The sequence below is a fragment of the Sus scrofa genome, chromosome 15 (assembly GCF_054392235.1).
Source record: "Sus scrofa isolate SSC_HxYL_T2T_F1_AM1 chromosome 15, Sscrofa_HxYL_maternal_Yorkshire_Landrace_v2.0, whole genome shotgun sequence".
NCBI classification, from domain to species: domain Eukaryota; kingdom Metazoa; phylum Chordata; class Mammalia; order Artiodactyla; family Suidae; genus Sus; species Sus scrofa.
This window is the reverse complement of record NC_139397.1, coordinates 60443201-60461854: the sequence shown is the minus strand read 5'-3', so window position 1 is coordinate 60461854 and position 18654 is coordinate 60443201. Positions and strand designations below refer to the sequence as shown.

The 18654-nt window shown below is 38.9% G+C and overlaps 1 protein-coding gene across 9 annotated transcripts in view; it reads right to left on the bottom strand.

Annotated features, from left to right (window-relative positions):
• Nucleotides 1–18654, bottom strand: part of SNX25 (sorting nexin 25) — a 149446-nt gene that overhangs the window by 86024 nt on the left and 44768 nt on the right. For all 9 annotated transcript variants that reach the window (XR_014830417.1, XM_085000975.1, XM_085000976.1 and 6 more), the window contains one exon: nucleotides 8098–8182. Coding sequence is in view for 8 of the 9 variants with exons in the window: in XM_085000975.1 (XP_084857101.1) it covers nucleotides 8098–8182 (85 nt within the window). In the remaining variant the exon portion in view is untranslated. The remainder of the gene's footprint in view (nucleotides 1–8097; nucleotides 8183–18654) is intronic.

Sequence of the window (18654 nt, the reverse complement as noted above, 5' to 3'; positions counted from 1 at the left end):
TTTCCATATGCCTCGGATGTGGGCCTAAAAAGCAAAAAAAAAAAAAAAATGCCAGTTATGCCCTCTTGCATAAACCTGGACAATTTATTTATTTACAGGCACACATAGCACTGAAATCTAGAAAAGTAGTAAGAGCCACTCAAAACTAACTATTTGCTTTGAAATGCATATAGAACATTAATTACATTTGTGAAGACCACCACAAAAAGTAATGAAGATAACGGTATTTCTAAAACAGGCCCTTAATGAGACAAAGTGCTTGCTGGCATTCCTGTTGTGGCTCAGCAGTAAGGAACCCAACTAGTAACGATGAGGATGCTGGTTTGATCCCTGGCCTTGCTCAGTGGGTTAGGGATCTGGCTTTGCTGCAAGTTGTGGGGTAGGTCTCAGATGCAGCTCGGACCTAGCATTGCTGTGGCTGTGGCGTAAGTCGGCAGCTGGAGCTCTGATTGGACCCCTAACCTAGAAACTACCATATGGCAAGGGTGTAGACCTAAAAGGAAAAAAGAAAAAGAGAGAGAGAGAAAGTGCTGCCACCACTATCCCCAGTGCTTTAAAACAGATAAAAATCTTACCCAAAACTGGATTTTCAATTCCAGAACTTAAATTGAAAGTTCTACTGAGCAAATAGCAGGTAATTACTGAATTAACTTCTCTGGCCCATACTAGTGAGATAATTCAGGATAGCCTAGTGAAAATTAGACTATGGATCTAGCGAGATTTAATAGTAAGTCAAAAAGATTTTTAAAAGTCTATCTTCTGTCAGTTTTCCAGGAAACAGAACTTTAGGAGAAAAACATTTAAGGGTATCTGGTAGAGAAGAGTAGCTGTTCTGACTTGACAGACATAGTTCCTTCATACTGTATCTGAACTGCTGAAAGACAGTTTCACATTCTATATATGTATTAATTTATTTATTTATTTTAGGGCCAAACCATCAAAATATGGAAGTTCCCAGGCTAGGGGTCTAATCGGAACTGTAGCTATTGGCTTTCACCACAGCTCGCCGAAACACAGGATCCTTAACCCACTGAGTGAGGCCAGGAATCAAACCCACATCCTCACGGATACTAGTCTGGTTTGTTTTCCACTGAGCCACGATGGAAATCCTAGTTTTACATTTTAAATTGGCTAACATGGTAACAATATGCTTTGATTATCTTCCCCAAGTATGCCATTAAAATTCCAGCATTTGTAGCTTTAGTAATTCTTATTATTCCACAGAAAGCCTAACTATATTCTTTTGTGCCGCATTTTTTACTATGACTTCTTTCTTCTTTTTAATTTGACCTAGAAAGACTTGAGACCTAATTTATACTGAGTTACAACACAGCTCACTTCATAATAAAAATCCACACATGAACATGTATACATCTGCCTTTACAGATTTTACTTAACTCTGGGTGAATGTTTTTAAATTACATATTTAAAAAGGAGTAAAATACATAAAGATAAAATGGAAAAATGATATTATCTAGTTTAAACTAATCCGGTTTTAAATTAAACTAATTTAAATAAATAGTTCACGAGAGTTCTCGTGGAGGCTCAGCGGTTAACGAATCCAACTGGCATCCATGAGGACTCAGGTTCGATCCCCGGCCTTGCTCAGTGGGTTAAGGATCCAGCATTGCTGGTGAGCTGCGATGTAGGCTGCAGATGCAGCTTGGATCCCGAGTTGCTGTGGCTCTGGCGTGGGCTGGCGGCTACAGCTCCGAATGGACCCCTAGCCTGGGAACCTCCATAAGCTTCGGGTGCAGCCGTAAGAAGACAAAAAGACAAAAATAAAGAAATAGTTCATAAACATTTTATATCAACTGAACTCAAATGACTTCAGCCTTAACAAGCATCCCTATTATTTAGATTCTGCAATCATAACAAGACATCCTCAATTTTACCAGTTCAAGTCTATTATAGCTAACTAATAACACACAGAATTTCAATTAAAGAGTTTAGAAATGTAAATTAAAATAATCCTGAGATGCAAATTATAATCACCAGAGATTTTCTAAATTCTTATGAAACCTGTTAGGCTTCTCAACACACATTTCTAGATTCTAATTTCCCATTAAGACAAACGTTCAAATTTTTGGAAGGCAATTTTAGTTTTGTTTTTGTATTTTTGTTTTTTATAGCCACACCCATGGCATATGGAAGTGCCCAGGCTAGGGAACAAATCAGAGCTGAAGCTGAGGCCTATGTCACAGCCACAGCAATACCACAACAAGCCACATCTGCAACCTATGCCACACCTTGCAGCAACACCAGATCCTTAACCCACCAAACCACAACAGGAACTCCTGTGGGTTTTTTTTTTAACAACTACTGCCAAACGCACAAATTTAATTCCCAATAACCAATTTTACAGCAGCCTATTGTGCCCCTTTTGGTAGATGATATAATGTTCAACTTCCCTGGAAATCATTTTGTTTAAAACAAAAGACAGGCAGTTGTAAACATTAAGAATATGGTAAAGAGAAAAGAAAGAAATTACTGTATCAAAGTATAAATCTAACCTTTGGCTTTAGATAAAATTTTCCACTTAAAATAAGTCATTCACAGGAATTAGCCTGAGGATAATGTATTCTGTTTTATTTTGTTCTTTTTTGTTTTTTGTCAGCTAGGCCTCAACCCTTATCCCATCTTTTTTTCATAAACATTTCTAAAACAAGTTGGTCCACTCTAGATAAACATGTCATATTTAAGTGTAGAGAAACTCTACTTTTTTTTTTTTTTGCTTTTTAGGGCCACACTCGCGGCATATAGAGGTTCCCAGGCTAGGGGTCTAATCGGAACACCAGCTACCAGCCCACGCCACAGCAACACAGGATCCAAGCCACGTCTTCGACCTACACCACAGCTCATGGCAACGCCAGGTCCTTAACCCACTGATTGAAGCCAGGGATTGAACCCAAAACCTCCCGGTTCCTAGTTGTATTCGTTTCCCCTGCGCCACAACAGGAACTCCAAGAAACTCTACATCTTAAAAAAGAGACACGGAGTTCCCGTCGTGGCGCAGGGGTTAACGAATCCGACTAGGAACCATGAGGTTGCGGGTTCGGTCCCTGCCCTTGCTCAGTGGGTTAACGATCCGGCGTTGCTATGAGCTGTGGTGTAGGTTGCAGACGCGGCTCGGATTCTGCGTTGCTGTGGCTCTGGTGTAGGCCAGTGGCTACAGCTCCGATTCAACTCCTAGCCTGGGAACCTCCATATGTCGCGGGAGCGGCCCAAGAAATAGCAGCAACAACAACAACAACAACAACAAAAGACAAAAGACAAAAAAAAAAAAAATAATAATAATAATAATAATAAAAAAGAGACACTATGTTCATAGCAGCATTATTCACAATAGCCAAAAGGTGGAAGCAACCCAAGCGTCCACTGATGGATAAATAGATACACAAAATGGGGTTACAGACATAAAATGGAGTATTAATCAGTCTTAAAAAGGAAGGAAATTCTGACACATGCTGCAAAATGGATGAACATTGAGGACATCATGCTAAATAAATAGCTAAACACAAAGGACAAACATTATATGATTTCATTTACACAGGGAACCTGGAGTCAAAGTCACCAACACAGCAAGTAGAATGGTGGTTACCGGGGGCTAGGGGAAGGGGGATTGGGAATTGTTATTTAATGGATATAAAGTTTCAGTTTTGCAAGATGAAAAGAGTTCTAAAAACTTTGTACAGAGTTCCTGCAGTGGTGCAGGGAAACGAATCCAACTAGAATTCATGAGGATGTGGCTTCCATCCCTGGCCTTACTCAGTGGGTTAAGGATCCTGCACGGCTGGGGTGTAGGCCAGTGGCTACAGCTGATTCAACCCCCAGCCTGGGAACTTCCATACACTGCTGGTGCAGCCCTAAAAAACAAAAAAGAAAAAAAAAAAAAAAACTTTGTACAGTAATGAAAATGTACTTATAATACCACTGAACTGTATGCTTAAAAATGGTTAAGATGATAAATTTTACATTATGTGTATTTTACAATTTAAAATAATAAATAAAGACAGATTTCCAGTTCTAAAAACAGTGAAATAGCTTATAACAGACTAGTTGTCATACAGAAAACAATCAGGAACATAAAGAAAATATCAAAGAACTACTTAAAGGCACAGGGGAACAACCAAAATGAGCAGAAACTGAAGAGGAATCAACCCTTGAAAGGACAGGGAATGGATACAACTCATATTTATACACCTTTCCCCTGAAGGCACTCAACAGTCCTTGAGGCACAAGGCAGTGTGAACTTAAATTTTAAAAAAAGGAATGTTCAGTCTAAGATATTGGAAAACAGAGTTAGGAACTGCCGGAGCAATCTGTACCAAAAAAACCTGCATACAAACTCTCAAACCCATTGCTAAACGTGAACCACACACATATGGAGGTAAGACTACAAGGAGATCAGTGCAAAGCAGCAGCTAGGAGAATGAAATGGCTGAGCAGATACTTCAAGTGCTGTCGGTCACAGGGAGTCCTGCCCAGTTAGAGGTGTGGCCAGGGGCCTCTGAGGGAGGACTGTGAACTGGAGTTAGGCCTATGTCCCAAAATTGAGGGATTCACTTTAGACTAAGGACAAAATCCAAACAGAATGACCATAAATACATATATATACACATACACACACACACACATATAAAACCAAGTATCTTCAAGGTCATCAGTCAGAAATTAAACTGCATTTAAGAAAATGCATCAGAGGAAATCTAAAATGTCTAGAAAGCAGTATCTACATTGTTCATTATACAATCAAGAATAACAACCTCAGAATAAAACCCCATAAAATGGAGTTCCTACTGTGGCTCAGCAGGTTAGGGACCCAATGTTGTCTCTGTAAGGATGCGGATTTGAACTGTGGCCTCACTCAGTGGGTTATGGATCCAGTATTGCCACAAGGTGCAGCATGTTTTGCAGATGTGGCTCAGATCTGGTATTGCTGTGGCCTCAGCTGCAGCTCTGCTTTGACACCTAACCCAGGAACTTCCATAGGCCACAGGTGTGGCCATGCCAAGAAAAAAAAGAAAAAACCAAAAGTAACACATGGTTAAGAGAAAAAGCAACCAATAGAAACTAACCCCAAGATGGCCCAGATGTTAGAATTAGCATACAGGAATTGCAAAGCAGCTATTATAAATTATATTACATAATATATATAATAAAAACATTTTAAATATGTTTGAGGAATTAAAGATAAAGGTGGTCATAATAAATGACAAATGGGAAAATCTCAGCAAAGAACCAAAAATTACAAAAAAAGGACTAAATAGAAATTCTAGACATGAAAAGTACAATATTTGAAATTTAAAAAATCGCTTGATACACTTAACTACAGATTGGAAATAACAGGAGAAAAAAAATGTCAGTGAGCTTGAAGACAAAGGAATAAAAATGCTTCTATTTAAAGAACAGGATTGGTAAACTGGACTTCATAAAAATTTAAAACTTCTGCTCAAAGACAATATTAAGAAAATAAGAGTCAATTTAAAAACTGGGAAAAAAAATATTCTCCATACCTATTATCTAACAAAGGCTGTGAATCCAGAATACATAGTTTAAACATCCTTACAAACAAGTTATAAGATAAATAAACATAAGTTAAAAATAAAAAGACTTGAACAGACATATCACAAAGGAAGGCATGGAAATAGTCAATATTCACATGAAAAGATGCATATCCCTGATGACTAATGATGTTGAACAATTTAAACCCACAGTAAGATGACATTTTATAACCATTGGAATGGCTAAAATAGAATGACAAAGGCAAATGTTGGTGATAATATCAAACACTTGGAACTCTCATACGTTGTTGGTGAGAGTCTAAAAAGATACAACCAACTTGGAATAATATTTGGCAATTTATCATACAGTTAAACATACAACTACCCTACGACTCAGCAATTCTACTCCTAGGAATCTATCCAAGAGAAATGAAAACATATATCCACGAAAATACTTGTTTAGAGTAACTTTATTCACTATATATATTTCAAAAAAAATTAGAAACAACAAATGTCCAAAAGGAGAAAGGATAAATATACTGTGACAGAGTCATATTAGTATAATGGAATACTAGTCAGCAGTCACCAGGATGAACTGATGTACACAACACAGATAAACCTCATAAACACTAGGTTGAGCAAAAGAAGACAGGCATAAAGGACGACATACTGCATGACTCTATGTCTTTGGAGTTTAAGAACATGCAAAGCTATGTGAGAGAAGAGATTAGAAGAATGAAGGGAGGGTTTTGATTAGAGGGGGGCATGAAGCAAACTTTCAGTGATGACAGAAATGTTTGTTTTTTGTTTTGTCTTTATTTTTTGTCTTTTTTTTTTAGGGCCACACCTGCAGCATATGGAGGTTGCCAGGCTAGGGGTCCAATAGGAACCATAGCTGCTGGCCTCTGCCACAGCCACAGCCTATGCCACAGCCACAGCCATGCCAGATCTAAGCCTCATCTGAGATCTACACTGCAGCTCATGGCAACGCCGGATCCTTAACCCACTGAGCGAGGCCAGGGATCAAACCTGCATCCTCGTGGATACTAGTCAGATTCGCTTCTGCTGAGCCACAACAGGAACTCTCGAAATGTTCTTTATTTTGATTAGGATGGTGAGTATGTGGTTATATGCACTTCAGAAAACTGCTGAATTTTACACTTAAGATTTGTGCATTTCAAAGTATATAAATTAAGCATTACTCTTTTTTAAACCATGATTTTGAGATTATGAATAACAGAAGTCAAATTTTAAATCCAATAAATCTTATCAAAGTCATCATATTCTAATATAATAAAAATATTTTAAAAGTTTAGGGTCCTCAAAGTCCTAAAATCCTATAAATCCACACAATTTCGAACTGTCTTACAAAGTATTCGTGTTCAACTTTTATTTTATTTATTTACTTATTTTTGTCCTTTTGCCTTTTCTGGAGCTGCTCCCCACGGCATATGGAGGTCCCCAGGCTAGGGGTCTAATCGGAGCTGTAGCTTTCGGCCTATGCCAGAGCCACAGCAACACGGGATCTGAGCCGCATCTGTGACCTACAACACCGGATCCTTAACCCACTGAGCAAGGCCAGGGATCAAACCCGCAACCTCATGGCTCCTAGTCGGATTCATTAGCCATTGAGCCATGACGGGAACTCCCACCATGTATTTTCATACAAAAAACTTCAGACTTTTTTCCTATATGTGTAACTGAAACTGTCCAAGCTTCTAGAACTTTTATTTAAAATACCTTCTCAAACTTTAACTTGACCAAAATATTCTTTTAAATTTTATTATTTGTAACTACACTTACTTATCCCCATTTCCAGACATATGACACTGTACCGCCACAACTCCCTGCCTCAATCTTCCTCAAAACAAGTTTCACATGTGTGTCCTTCATTATTTTGTAAGGTTGCTCTATCCCCCTTAATTTGGCTAATTGTTTTGCCCAAGAGTGAGCCTGAGTGTATTTATCCCCAGTGCACCTTCTCCAGTTTATTTCTTAAAACAGACAGAAGGAGTTCCCGTCGTGGCGCAGGGGTTAACGAATCCGACTAGGAACCATGAGGTTGCGGGTTCGGTCCCTGCCCTTGCTCAGTGGGTTAAGGGTCCGGCGTTGCCGTGAGCTGTGGTGTAGGTCACAGACACAGCTCGGATCCCTCATTGCTGTGGGTCTGGCGTAGGCCGGTGGCTACAGCTCCGATTCGACCCCTAGCCTGGGAACCTCCATATGCCGCGGGAGCAGCCCAAGAAATAGCAAAAAGACAAAAAAAAAAAAAGAAAAAAAAAAACAGACAGAAAACTTCCTGATACCTATTTTAGGTAACAGAACAGATCCTTGCTTCATATGTTAGAATTAGCTTCACTTAACTGTCTAGTTTCAAGTAACCTGCAAATTGCTACTTAACATATGTTTAAATCCTATCCGTTCGACTATAACATGGATGTATTTATTTGGCATTCAAGTAAAAATTCATAAAGAAAAAATCCTAATGCTACACACATACAAGAAGGATAAACTTAATATAAATTAAGATTTTCCTTTTAGAATATAATGAATTGCTTCACATGGTAATTATACACCCTCATTTAATCCTTACCTTCTTTCAGAGCTTTGTCCATATTATGAGAAATGACTACCCTTCTAGACTGAACTGACTCATGTGAGTTCCCATACACAGGACTCTGAAATGTAAAAGGAAAAAAAAGATACAGATTATAGAATGAATAAATCATATACAAAAGTAAAACCAAAGGCATGAAATACCATTTAAACAAGCACTGAAATATTGCTTAATTAAGTTCTTCTGGAAAAGTAAATAAATGCTTAAGGGTAAGAAATTTTTTCGAAAGAATTAAGGAAGGATTTTCCCAACCAAATATCAAAACAGTATGATGCCAGTGCAGGAATAAATAAGTCAATGGAATGGTAGAAAGAACAAAAACGTCTATACATAGATGAATATATATATATGAGAATTGAGAACATAATAAGAATTTGAAATCTGTGAGGAAAACACTATTCTGTAAGTGGTACTTAATTTGATATTTATGTGTGAAAAAGATTAGTCTTACCCTACACTTTATATATAAATAACTTCAAACTGATTAAAGAACTAAAATTGTTTGGTTTTTGCTTTTTAGGGCCACACCCACGGCATATAGAGATTCCCAGGCTAGGGATCTAATTGGAGCTACAGCTGCCAGCCTATGCCACAGCCACAGCCACGCCAGATCCGAGCCACATCTGTGACCTACACCACAGCTCAGGGCAGTGCTGGATCCTTAACTCACTGAGCGAGGCCAGGGATTGAACCCACAACCTCATAACCACTGCGTCACCAAGGGAACTCCCAGAACTAATTTTTTTTAATTTAAAAAAGTATTTAAAGGAAAGAAGGAAGACACTGCATATAATCTTGTATTGAAAAGGCCTCTTTAAAATAAGACACAAAATTTAATAGCTATAAAGGAAAATGAACAACTGACAAGTGTGATTATATAAAATAGAAAATTCCTGTTTGACAAATACTATAAAATACAAGTGACTGACTAGGTGACAATATCTACAACACATATAACAAAATACTATTATTTAATATATACAGAGATCCTAAGACAAGAAAACGAACTCATAATACCAAAAACACAAACAACCCCATCAAAAAATGGGCAGAAGAACTAAACAGACAGTTCTCCAAAGGCATACAGATGGCCAAAAAACACATGAAAAGATGTTCAACATCACTCATCATTAGAGAAATGCAAATCAAAACCATTATGAGGTACCACCTTACACCCAGAATGGCCATCATCCAAAAGTCTACAAACAAGAAGTGCTGGAGAGGGGGTGGAGAAAAAGGAACCCTAGTACACTGTTGGTGGGATTGTACATTGGTGCAACCACTGTGGAAAACAGGATGGAGATGCCTCAGACAACTACAAATAGAACTACCATTTGATCCAGCAATCCCACTCCTGGGCATCTCCCCAGAGAAAACCATGACTCGGAAAGACACATGTACTCCCATGTTCACTGCAGCACTATTTGCAATAGCCAAGACATGGAAACAACCTAAATGTCCATTGACAGAAAAGTGGATCAAGAAGACGTGATACATATACACAGTGGAATATTAGCCATTAAAAGGAACAAAATACCGCCATTTTTAGCAACATGGATGGACCTAGAAATTATCATGCTAAGTGAAGTCAGCCAGACAATGAGACACCAACATCAAATGCTTTCACTGACATGTGGAATCTGAAAAAAGGACAGAATGAACTTCTCTGCAGAACCGATACTGACTCACAGACTTTGAAAAACTTATGGTTTCCAAAGGAGACAGTTTGGGGGGTGGGGGGATGCACTGGGATTGTGGGATGGAAATCCTATAAAACTGGATTGTGATGATCATTGTACAAGTATAAATGTAATAAATTCATTGAGCAATAAAAAAAGAAAGAAAACGAACTCAAAAGAAAACCAAGCAAAGAAACTGAAAGGACAATCCTGAATGAGAAACACCAATTTATGGAGAAACCATGAAACCTCCTTTTTAATCAGAGAAATGCCAATTACAGCAATGAGATACCATAATACTGCCAAAGCAGGGGCAGTCATAATATCTAATGTTGGCAAAGATACGTGGACATGGTCATTTTCAGGTACTGTTGGGGGAAATGTCCATTTCTACAAGCTTTTAAGAAAGCAACTGAGCTGTGTATCAAAATTTTAAATTCACTATCTTTTCATTCAGCAATTCCACTCCTAGAAACTTAGCCAATGGAAAATACTTGCGCACTGCAAAAAAAGTATATATATATACCAAGAATTTCACTGTTATAAGGGCAAAAAACCTGGAAATAACCCAAGTATATATCAATAGTCAACGAGTTAAATTATGATATGCTCCTATTTTAGGATATAACGCAACTGTTAAAAAGAATGAGTTATGGGACTTCCTATGCAGCTCACAAAAAAAAGAATGAGTTAGGGATACATTATACCTTTATGGAAGTTTTCCGTGATGGAAAATGTTTGGAAGCACATATGCTAAACTATTAAAAGTGGCTTCCCTTAATAGGCAGGGACATAGGATTTTAACTTCTCCCTCCACAAATGTATGTATAAACAGTAATTTTTTAAATTTAATTATGAAAAGAAACTAATTGGCAAAAGTAAAAACAAAAAACAAAAAAATCAGACAATATCCAAGATTTAAATCTATCTGGCCAGTAAGACTACACTAAAGAGGAAAATTGTTTAATTGATCACATACCAAAGAATCAAAAGCATGTAAAATTGGGCCTAGTTATTGGTTTCAGAGGATAAAAAGAAGCTAATATTGTGGGATGCAGAGTTCTTTTTTGTGCATGGGAAATATTAAAGTGCTTGACTAGCACCACTACACCACTCGGGAGAGCTAAATGGCTACTTTAGAATCACCTGAATCCAGTAAATGAGCGTGAGGAAATGCCTTTGTTCTCAGGCAGGCCCCTCAACACAGGTGCAATCAACCCATGGCCCTCCATCACCCAACCATGAGTGGGGAATTTCTAGTCCTTGGCTTTATTTCACTCTATCCATGGGTCAAATGCTGAGTATCATCTGTTTCTGTGATCACTGCTATTATAAAAAAAGCCATAGTCTTAAGGTTCCGTAGTTGAAATAACTTTTAAAAGCCTTAAGATGTACATGCTACACTCAGAAAAAAATCCCTTTATGCTACAACTTAGAATATAACATCCAACCCTTTCCCAAAGAATTATTTTTAAAAACCCTTAACCATAATCCTATTAAAAGCCACTTAATGCCCAAAACTCAACTAGAAGATAAAAGATAGTTTAAAACTATCTTCTAGTCTCTAAGTAACTTGCTATAAAATTGAGTAAGTCCATTTTATTGTAATTAAAAAATTTAGTTCATTAATGAAAAAAATGTAAGGAACAAGAGGAATTTTTAAATTCTAGTGCTCTTTAGAACATGTGGCAGATACTGAAACAACAAGAATTTGGAGATGATTTTTTAACTGAATTAATATTTTTAGAGAGCTATACTGAAAAATAACTTTACACACAACTGCTCAAGTCTCAGACAGTTTGGTATAGCTTCCCAAATACAGGTAAAGGTAGTTTTTGTGCACAATACTAACCAGATGAAGAAACCACAGCCAGATGACACTTAATTGAGAAGTCCCTGAATTGGGTTCTTAAAATGGGAAACTGTCTTTAAGGGTGGAGAGAAGCAGGTGTGAGTGAGACTGAGGCAGCACATACACATATAAGCATACTTAGCGCTCCTGTGTCTATCTTTACAACTTCCTTCAAAACAATTTTATTTTTACCTTTTACCTTTTCTTTGTCCCCCTAGTCACGGCTCTATTAATTCTTGCCATCTGCCTGAATATTTCTTTTCTCTCTGCCTCATACTTAGATGTAACACCTATATTAAACATGTTTATCACTACTGACTCTCTTTAATTTAAAAAGCTTACTGGAGGAGTTCCCATCATGGCGCAGTGGTTAACGAATCCGACTAGGAACAATGAGGTTGCAGGTTCAATCTCTGACCTTGCTCAGTGGGTTAAGGATCCGGCGTTGATGTGAGCTGTGGTGTAGGTTGCAGACTCGGCTTGGATCCCGCATTGCTGTGGCCCTGGCAATAGGCTAGAGGCTACAGGTCTGATTGGACCCCTAGCCTGGGAACCTCCATGTGTCACAGGTGCGGCCCTAAAAAAAAACTAAAATAAATAAATAAAAATAAAAAGCCTGTGAGAATAATGTTTTCTATGTTGGTTCTTTACATAAAAGCGCTATCAGGAGTTCCCATCATGGCGCAGCAGAAACGAATTCAACTAGGAACCAAGAGGTTGCGGGTTTGATCCCTGGCCTCGCTCAGTGGGTTAAGGAGCCGATGTTGCCGTGAGCTGTGGTGTAGGTTGCAGACACAGCTCGGATCCTGCGTTGCTGTGACCCTGGCGTAGGCCGGCAGCAGGACCTCCGATTAGACTAGACCCCTAGCCTGGGAACCTCCATATGCCGTAGGTGCGGCCCTAAAAGGACAAAAGACCCCCCCAAAAAATGCTATTATTTTTTAAATTTCATTTTCCCAATCTAGTTCTAGATTACCCTGCACCCCTCCCCCCAACCCAGGGGTCACTGGCCCTTACTGGGAAGAAAACAAAAAAAAGTTCAGCCCTGTCCTGTCCCCATAGCCTGATGGAGAGTCCATAAGTAAGGAAAACAGGAATTTAAAAGGAAACATCATGAGCCCAAAGTACAGGGTACCATGCATAGAAACTCTGTTTTTAAGGGTTTAGTATTTACGGAGCCAGAATCTCGTGACTAAATTACTACACGAGTGTACATCAGTCACCACATACTTCATTTTCAGATCCCAGAGCTGAAACTCACCAATTAATCGTTATACCAAGATGGAGAGAGAAGGAAAGGAGGAGCCATATGGAAGGAAGGAGAGGAGCAGAGGAGGGAAGAAAGCTGGCAGCTAAAACACAGGCACCTGAGCATTTCTGTGGCCCAGAGGGCAGTGGAGCAAAACCTGTCTTCATTCTCTTTCCACTTACAGGTTTGAAAAAAGGAACCCAACAGGGCAGAGACTTTGGACACGTTAATAAGGCAAATGCTAACCTCCCCTCTTTGTGCGTCGCAGGTCCCACTTCTCAGGTAAAGCTCATCATGACAATCACCTTCCTAATAATGGTGTTAGGAAAGGTGAGCGAAGAATGTGATCCTTCTCCCTCCGTCACAAAGGGTAAGTGATACACATCTTCACTGCCCGATTTCAGAAATGAGGACTTCAAATGTAGTCCTATCTACCAGTCAGCTCTCATCTGAAGTTCAGCATCCATATCCCAATACTGAGAATGGAAGAGCTTCTGGTGAACCAGAACGTCTGCCACATATAAAATACACCTTATTTTTTAAGTAAAATAAATGAAACCCATCCTCGTTTTAAGATTTAAACCGAGCTTAAGATTGTTGAGATCATTTTTTTTTCCACTCACTGAGTTCTCTAGAGAAAGTGAGAGATCTCAACCTATAATTTGCTTTTCCTTTTTTTTTTTTTTTTTTTTTTTTTGGCTGTACCTGCACATATGAAAGTTCCTTGGCCAGATATCAAATCCAACCCGCAGCTGCAACACCGGATCCTTAACTCACTGCACAGGGCCGGGGAATCAAGCCCTTGCCACCAGAGGCAACATCAGATTATTAACCCACTGCACCACAGCAGGAACAACCTCATTTGCTCACTTTTCAAATGTTTTCCAAAGGCAGGGCAAAACCTGAAAGCTTTTCTCTGAGATATGTAACTAGATTCTCAGCATCGAAAAGCAGATGCCACATCAACAAACCCTTTCCTGAGTACACATCAGCTTTCAGTTTACTTCTGAATGTCAGCTTTTAGGCCACAGCCATAATACACTCAAACTGTCTTCGAGTCAGCGTTAAGAGTCCCTCTCCTGTGGAAACAACATCCAGAGAGAATCCATGCAGGGAGACCTGGGTGCTCTGACACCATTAGCAACTAAACAACCAGGAACGATCTGGAATCCAGCGGAGACATACACCTCATTTTCCATTGTTTACAAGTTTGCCACTGTTTACTGTGAGCCTTCCTGTGGGAGCAGAGATGGGGCTGGAACAACCAGTCCATGACTTGTAATTCCTTTCACGTCTATTACCTGATTATTCAAATAAACAAGTGCCTTTCCTCTTCACTATATACTTCTACATTAAAAAAAAAATTTAATGTATTTTTATTTTAAAAATAAAAAACTGTACAGAGTTGAAGGAATGATGGGTATAATTTCCTGTAAAGGTGGTGAAATAGTGAATTTCTTAGGAAAACAAACACAAACCCCCAATCACCATTATCCACATGGAGCTGTCACATGGCCAAGTCTTCCCAGCATCTGACAGTCTACCAGGATCTCATGACTACTGTTCTCATTCTTAAACTATGTTATTCTCAAAACCATGGCTCCTTTCAAACTAACCATATTCTGCCTCATCCTCAAAAAATAATTTATTTGGAGTTCCCGTTGTAGGGCAGCAGAAACGAATCTGACTAGGAATCATGAAGTTGCAGGTTCGATCCCTGGCCTTGCTCAGTGGGTTAAGGATCTGGCATTGCTGTGAGCTGTGGGTTAGGTTGCAGATGTGGCTCAGTTCCTGCATTGCTGTGGCTATGGCATGGGCCGGCAGCTGTAATTCCAATTTTACTCCTAGTCTGGGAACCTCCATATGCCACACATGAGGCCGTAAAAAGCAAAAATAGTAATAATAATTTATTCAAAACCGAAGAAACAAAGCAGCCACACATATCCCTTCTGAGGAGGATAGGAAGGGACTAAGTAACTAGAAAGGCCATCTGACTTGACTAAGACCCTGACAAAAGACTGTGACATGAGTCACAACAGTCATGCCCAGCATGGAAACTGAGTGGCCACGAAGAGCTATGAGAGCAGAAGAGCAGCAAGCACACAGGCTCCCAAGTCCAACAGGACTTTTTACTAATGATGGATCCTTGACCCAGCTGCTCCCCCTCTAGTTTAAGTGGACTTATAAAATAACATCAGGGATCCAAAAAAGAAAAAAGACAACAGGAGCCTGGCAAGGAATATAAACAAAGTTGAGGGGATTGCTAGGAGGTCCAATTCTTTTCGACGAAAAATACAAATCAAGAATTTTAGATCATATCTCCAAATAATTCGATTCCAAACACTGTGGTCTTACTGTGGGCCAAACCCTGAGCCACATTCGAACCCTAGGCATCTAATCTATAATTGCTGACTCACAGAAAGCATTCAGCAGAATGCCTGGCACACTGTAGCAAAGTACAGCCATCATTGCTAATGAAACTCAAAATGTTATCAACCTTTAACAAATTGAGGCTAATTAGTTGGTTGATTGGGTGGTTTTCTGAAGGGAAAGGAAGAGTGGAAATGAAAGCAAGAGAGAAGGGTTGCAAGTTAAAACACAACAACAGAGAACATATTGTTCTTAAGTATTTTTGCCTTTGAGGCTGTACTTTCCAGAAAGGAAAGTGTCCATTTCCTGAAGATGTTCTATTGCGTATGTACCTTTATACTTTCTAAGACCGGTGAAGTACTTCAGCATTCAAACAAAACCTGGTTTGATCAAAACCAGTTTCCTGGATTGTGCTTTATAATGTTTGATCATGAACTAAAGAAGGTCTTGTTCTCCTTATCCATAAAAGAAAACTGATAAACATATACGGAGAGGTTATCACATAGAGAGATCGTAGTGATAGAAAGGATTGGTTTTGGGTCTCCCCCACCCCTTTTAATCAAATACAATGTCTGTTTCAGATATATGAAAGAAAAGGCATTCTTTGAAATTCAAACCTACAAACGTACTCGTTGTTTTTCTAGATTCCAAACATGCTTCAATATCTTTTAAAAATGCTATTACTAATTACATCAAGAATAGAGATTCTGTATCATAGATGTAAAGAATTATATTGACCTATAACACCACTGTCCAGAAATAATCACTATTGATATTTTGAACTGTTTCCTCCTAGTCGGTGACTCCAATCCTTTCTCTGTAACTCTAGACAAACTTACTTTCATATACCTCAATGTCCTCATCTGTAAAACAAAAATAAAAACAGTACCTATCTCTTAGGGTTGATATAAGCATTAACTGAGTGGATACACATGAAGCACGTAAAACAATGCCTGGCAACACATTATTAATTAAAAATTACTATTGGTTCTTTTTTTAATTTTTGTATGGTTTTCAAGAAATTAGGATCACAATATTCACACTGCTCTGCACCTAGTTTTTCACACTCAATATTATATGAGCATCTTTTATGTAATAAAAGATTTGGAATAGGAGTTCCCGTCGTGGCGCAGTGGTTAACGAATCTGACTAGGAACCATGAGGTTGCGGGTTCGGTCCCTGCCCTTGCTCAGTGGGTTAACGATCCGGCGTTGCCATGAGCTGTGGTGTAGGTTGCAGACGCGGCTCGGATCCCGCGTTGCTGTGGCTCTGGCGTAGGCTGGTGGCTACAGCTCCGATTAGACCCCTAGCCTGGGAACCTCCATATGCCACGGGAGCGGCCCAAGAAATAGCAACAACAACAAAAAGACAAAAGACAAAAAAAAAAAAAAAAAAGATTTGGAATATATATATATTGTTTTGAATGATATACTGTCGTTATTACTGGGCATTTACTTTGTTCTCACTTTTTTTTGTCTTTTGTCCATTTAGGGCCGCACCCACGGCATATGGAGGTTCCCAGCATAGGGGTCTAATCAGAGCTATTGCTGCCACGGCAATGTCAGATCCGAGCCACGTCTGTGACCTACACCACAGCTCATGGCAACAGTGGATCCTTAACCCACTGAGCGAGGCCGGGCCTGAACCCGCAACCTCATGGTTCCTAGTCAGATTCGTTTCCTCTGTGCCACGATGGGAACTCCTCACTACTTTTTTAAATTAAAAATATTTTCATTTCTATGATGATCTAAGTATAGTACCACCAAAAATGTTCTTTAAAGACCTAAAAGAGTCTATGAAAATATACAATGGATTTGGACTCTGACTTCAAAGGAGACTGCACCTCAAGAATTTTGTCGTGCTTAAGAAGAGTCTTCTACTAGCTAAGACGGAACTGAAGGAAAAGCAAGGCGTGGCGGATAGGAACGCTCTGAAGCACCAACTATGCAAATCTCAACAGGAAAAGTCCCCTTCCAGCCTCTTCAACCAACACGAACCTGTGTGCCCCGAAAGCCCAACACTGCAAGGTATTTCTAGATGAGGAAATGAGTAAGGAACACAGGAAGCAGGGGCAGGTCAGGGCCTCCTCTACCCTCAGGGATCCTCAGGCAGCCATGTAAACCACCTTGGCCTCCAGAAGCATAAATCCCTATGAAGATTTTACTCAACATGAACTTGGCAAGAGATAAATGGTAGATTAGATTACCACTAGCTTCTGTGGCTTATGACACCATTTACCAAAGTATTGTTGTGTTAAAGCTAAAGGCCAACCCCACCCGCATGCAAATGTAGGAATCAAGGTTCTGTTTCTATTTCTATAATGAAAAGTAATCAGTGAGGAAAGGCCTTGAGTCTAGATCCTATGACTGGTGGTGAAATCAGATTTTTTTCTATGAACAAATATGAAACTCAAGTGTGCCTCAGGCTGGGGCACAATGCCATTATTATTAACTATGGCAAAAGCACATGACATCACATGATGGTGGCAAGAGCACTTAAGACCCAGAAAAAAGTAGGCTGCGGTTGATTCTTTGCCATTTTCTTGCTGAACTGTAATGAATATGTCTATTTCTCAGGTTCAGTTTAAATAATGTCTATTCCATTTAAAGGATTATTATGCATCTCAAGAAGGATTAATGTATAAGAGTTTTTTTTTTAATTACAGAGCAGTATACATATATAGACTTTTATTATGGTACCAAAAGTCAGAGTCTAAATTTTTTTTACAATGTTAATTTCCTTGTCAAAGAATGATCATAGTTTTATTACATATGATTAGTATTATGACCTATTATTCTTTCAGATTTCATAAGCAGATTCCTTTAGTAATGTTTCTTGGTTATTAATCTGCTTTCTGTGAGAAAAATTATTAATGCAAAGGCAAAATCTCTATTAACTGATCAATGGAGGTAGATTTTGAGACAAGTTAATATACCAAAGGATTGTTTTTCCATTCTGTTGGAAGAATCAGACTCATGGGAAGAAAAAAAAAATGTGCTTTATTTCTAATGCCAAGGACTCAAATCTGAAGATCCTTAGAAAACACGCTCCACTTGATTACAAGAGAAATTCAAGTATATGAGTATATTTAAAACCAGACACAGATTTGGAAAGTGAAATTAGAAGGTACACTTGAAGTATATAGGCAGACAGCAGTTTGTCTAAACTGGCAAGTGTAGAACAGAGCCTAGGTTTACAGGAGAAGGAAGAAAAAGGAAACTGGCTTAGGAAAGGTCACTGAAAACTGGCAAAGGCTTTTTGCATTCCTGCAAAGGTTTGTGCAATAAAAATTCTGTAGCCATTTTTATCACTAGCTTCCACTGTAATTTTGAGCTCATAAGGGAAATCAGAGGTTTCCACAATAAGAATCACATTTCCAACAA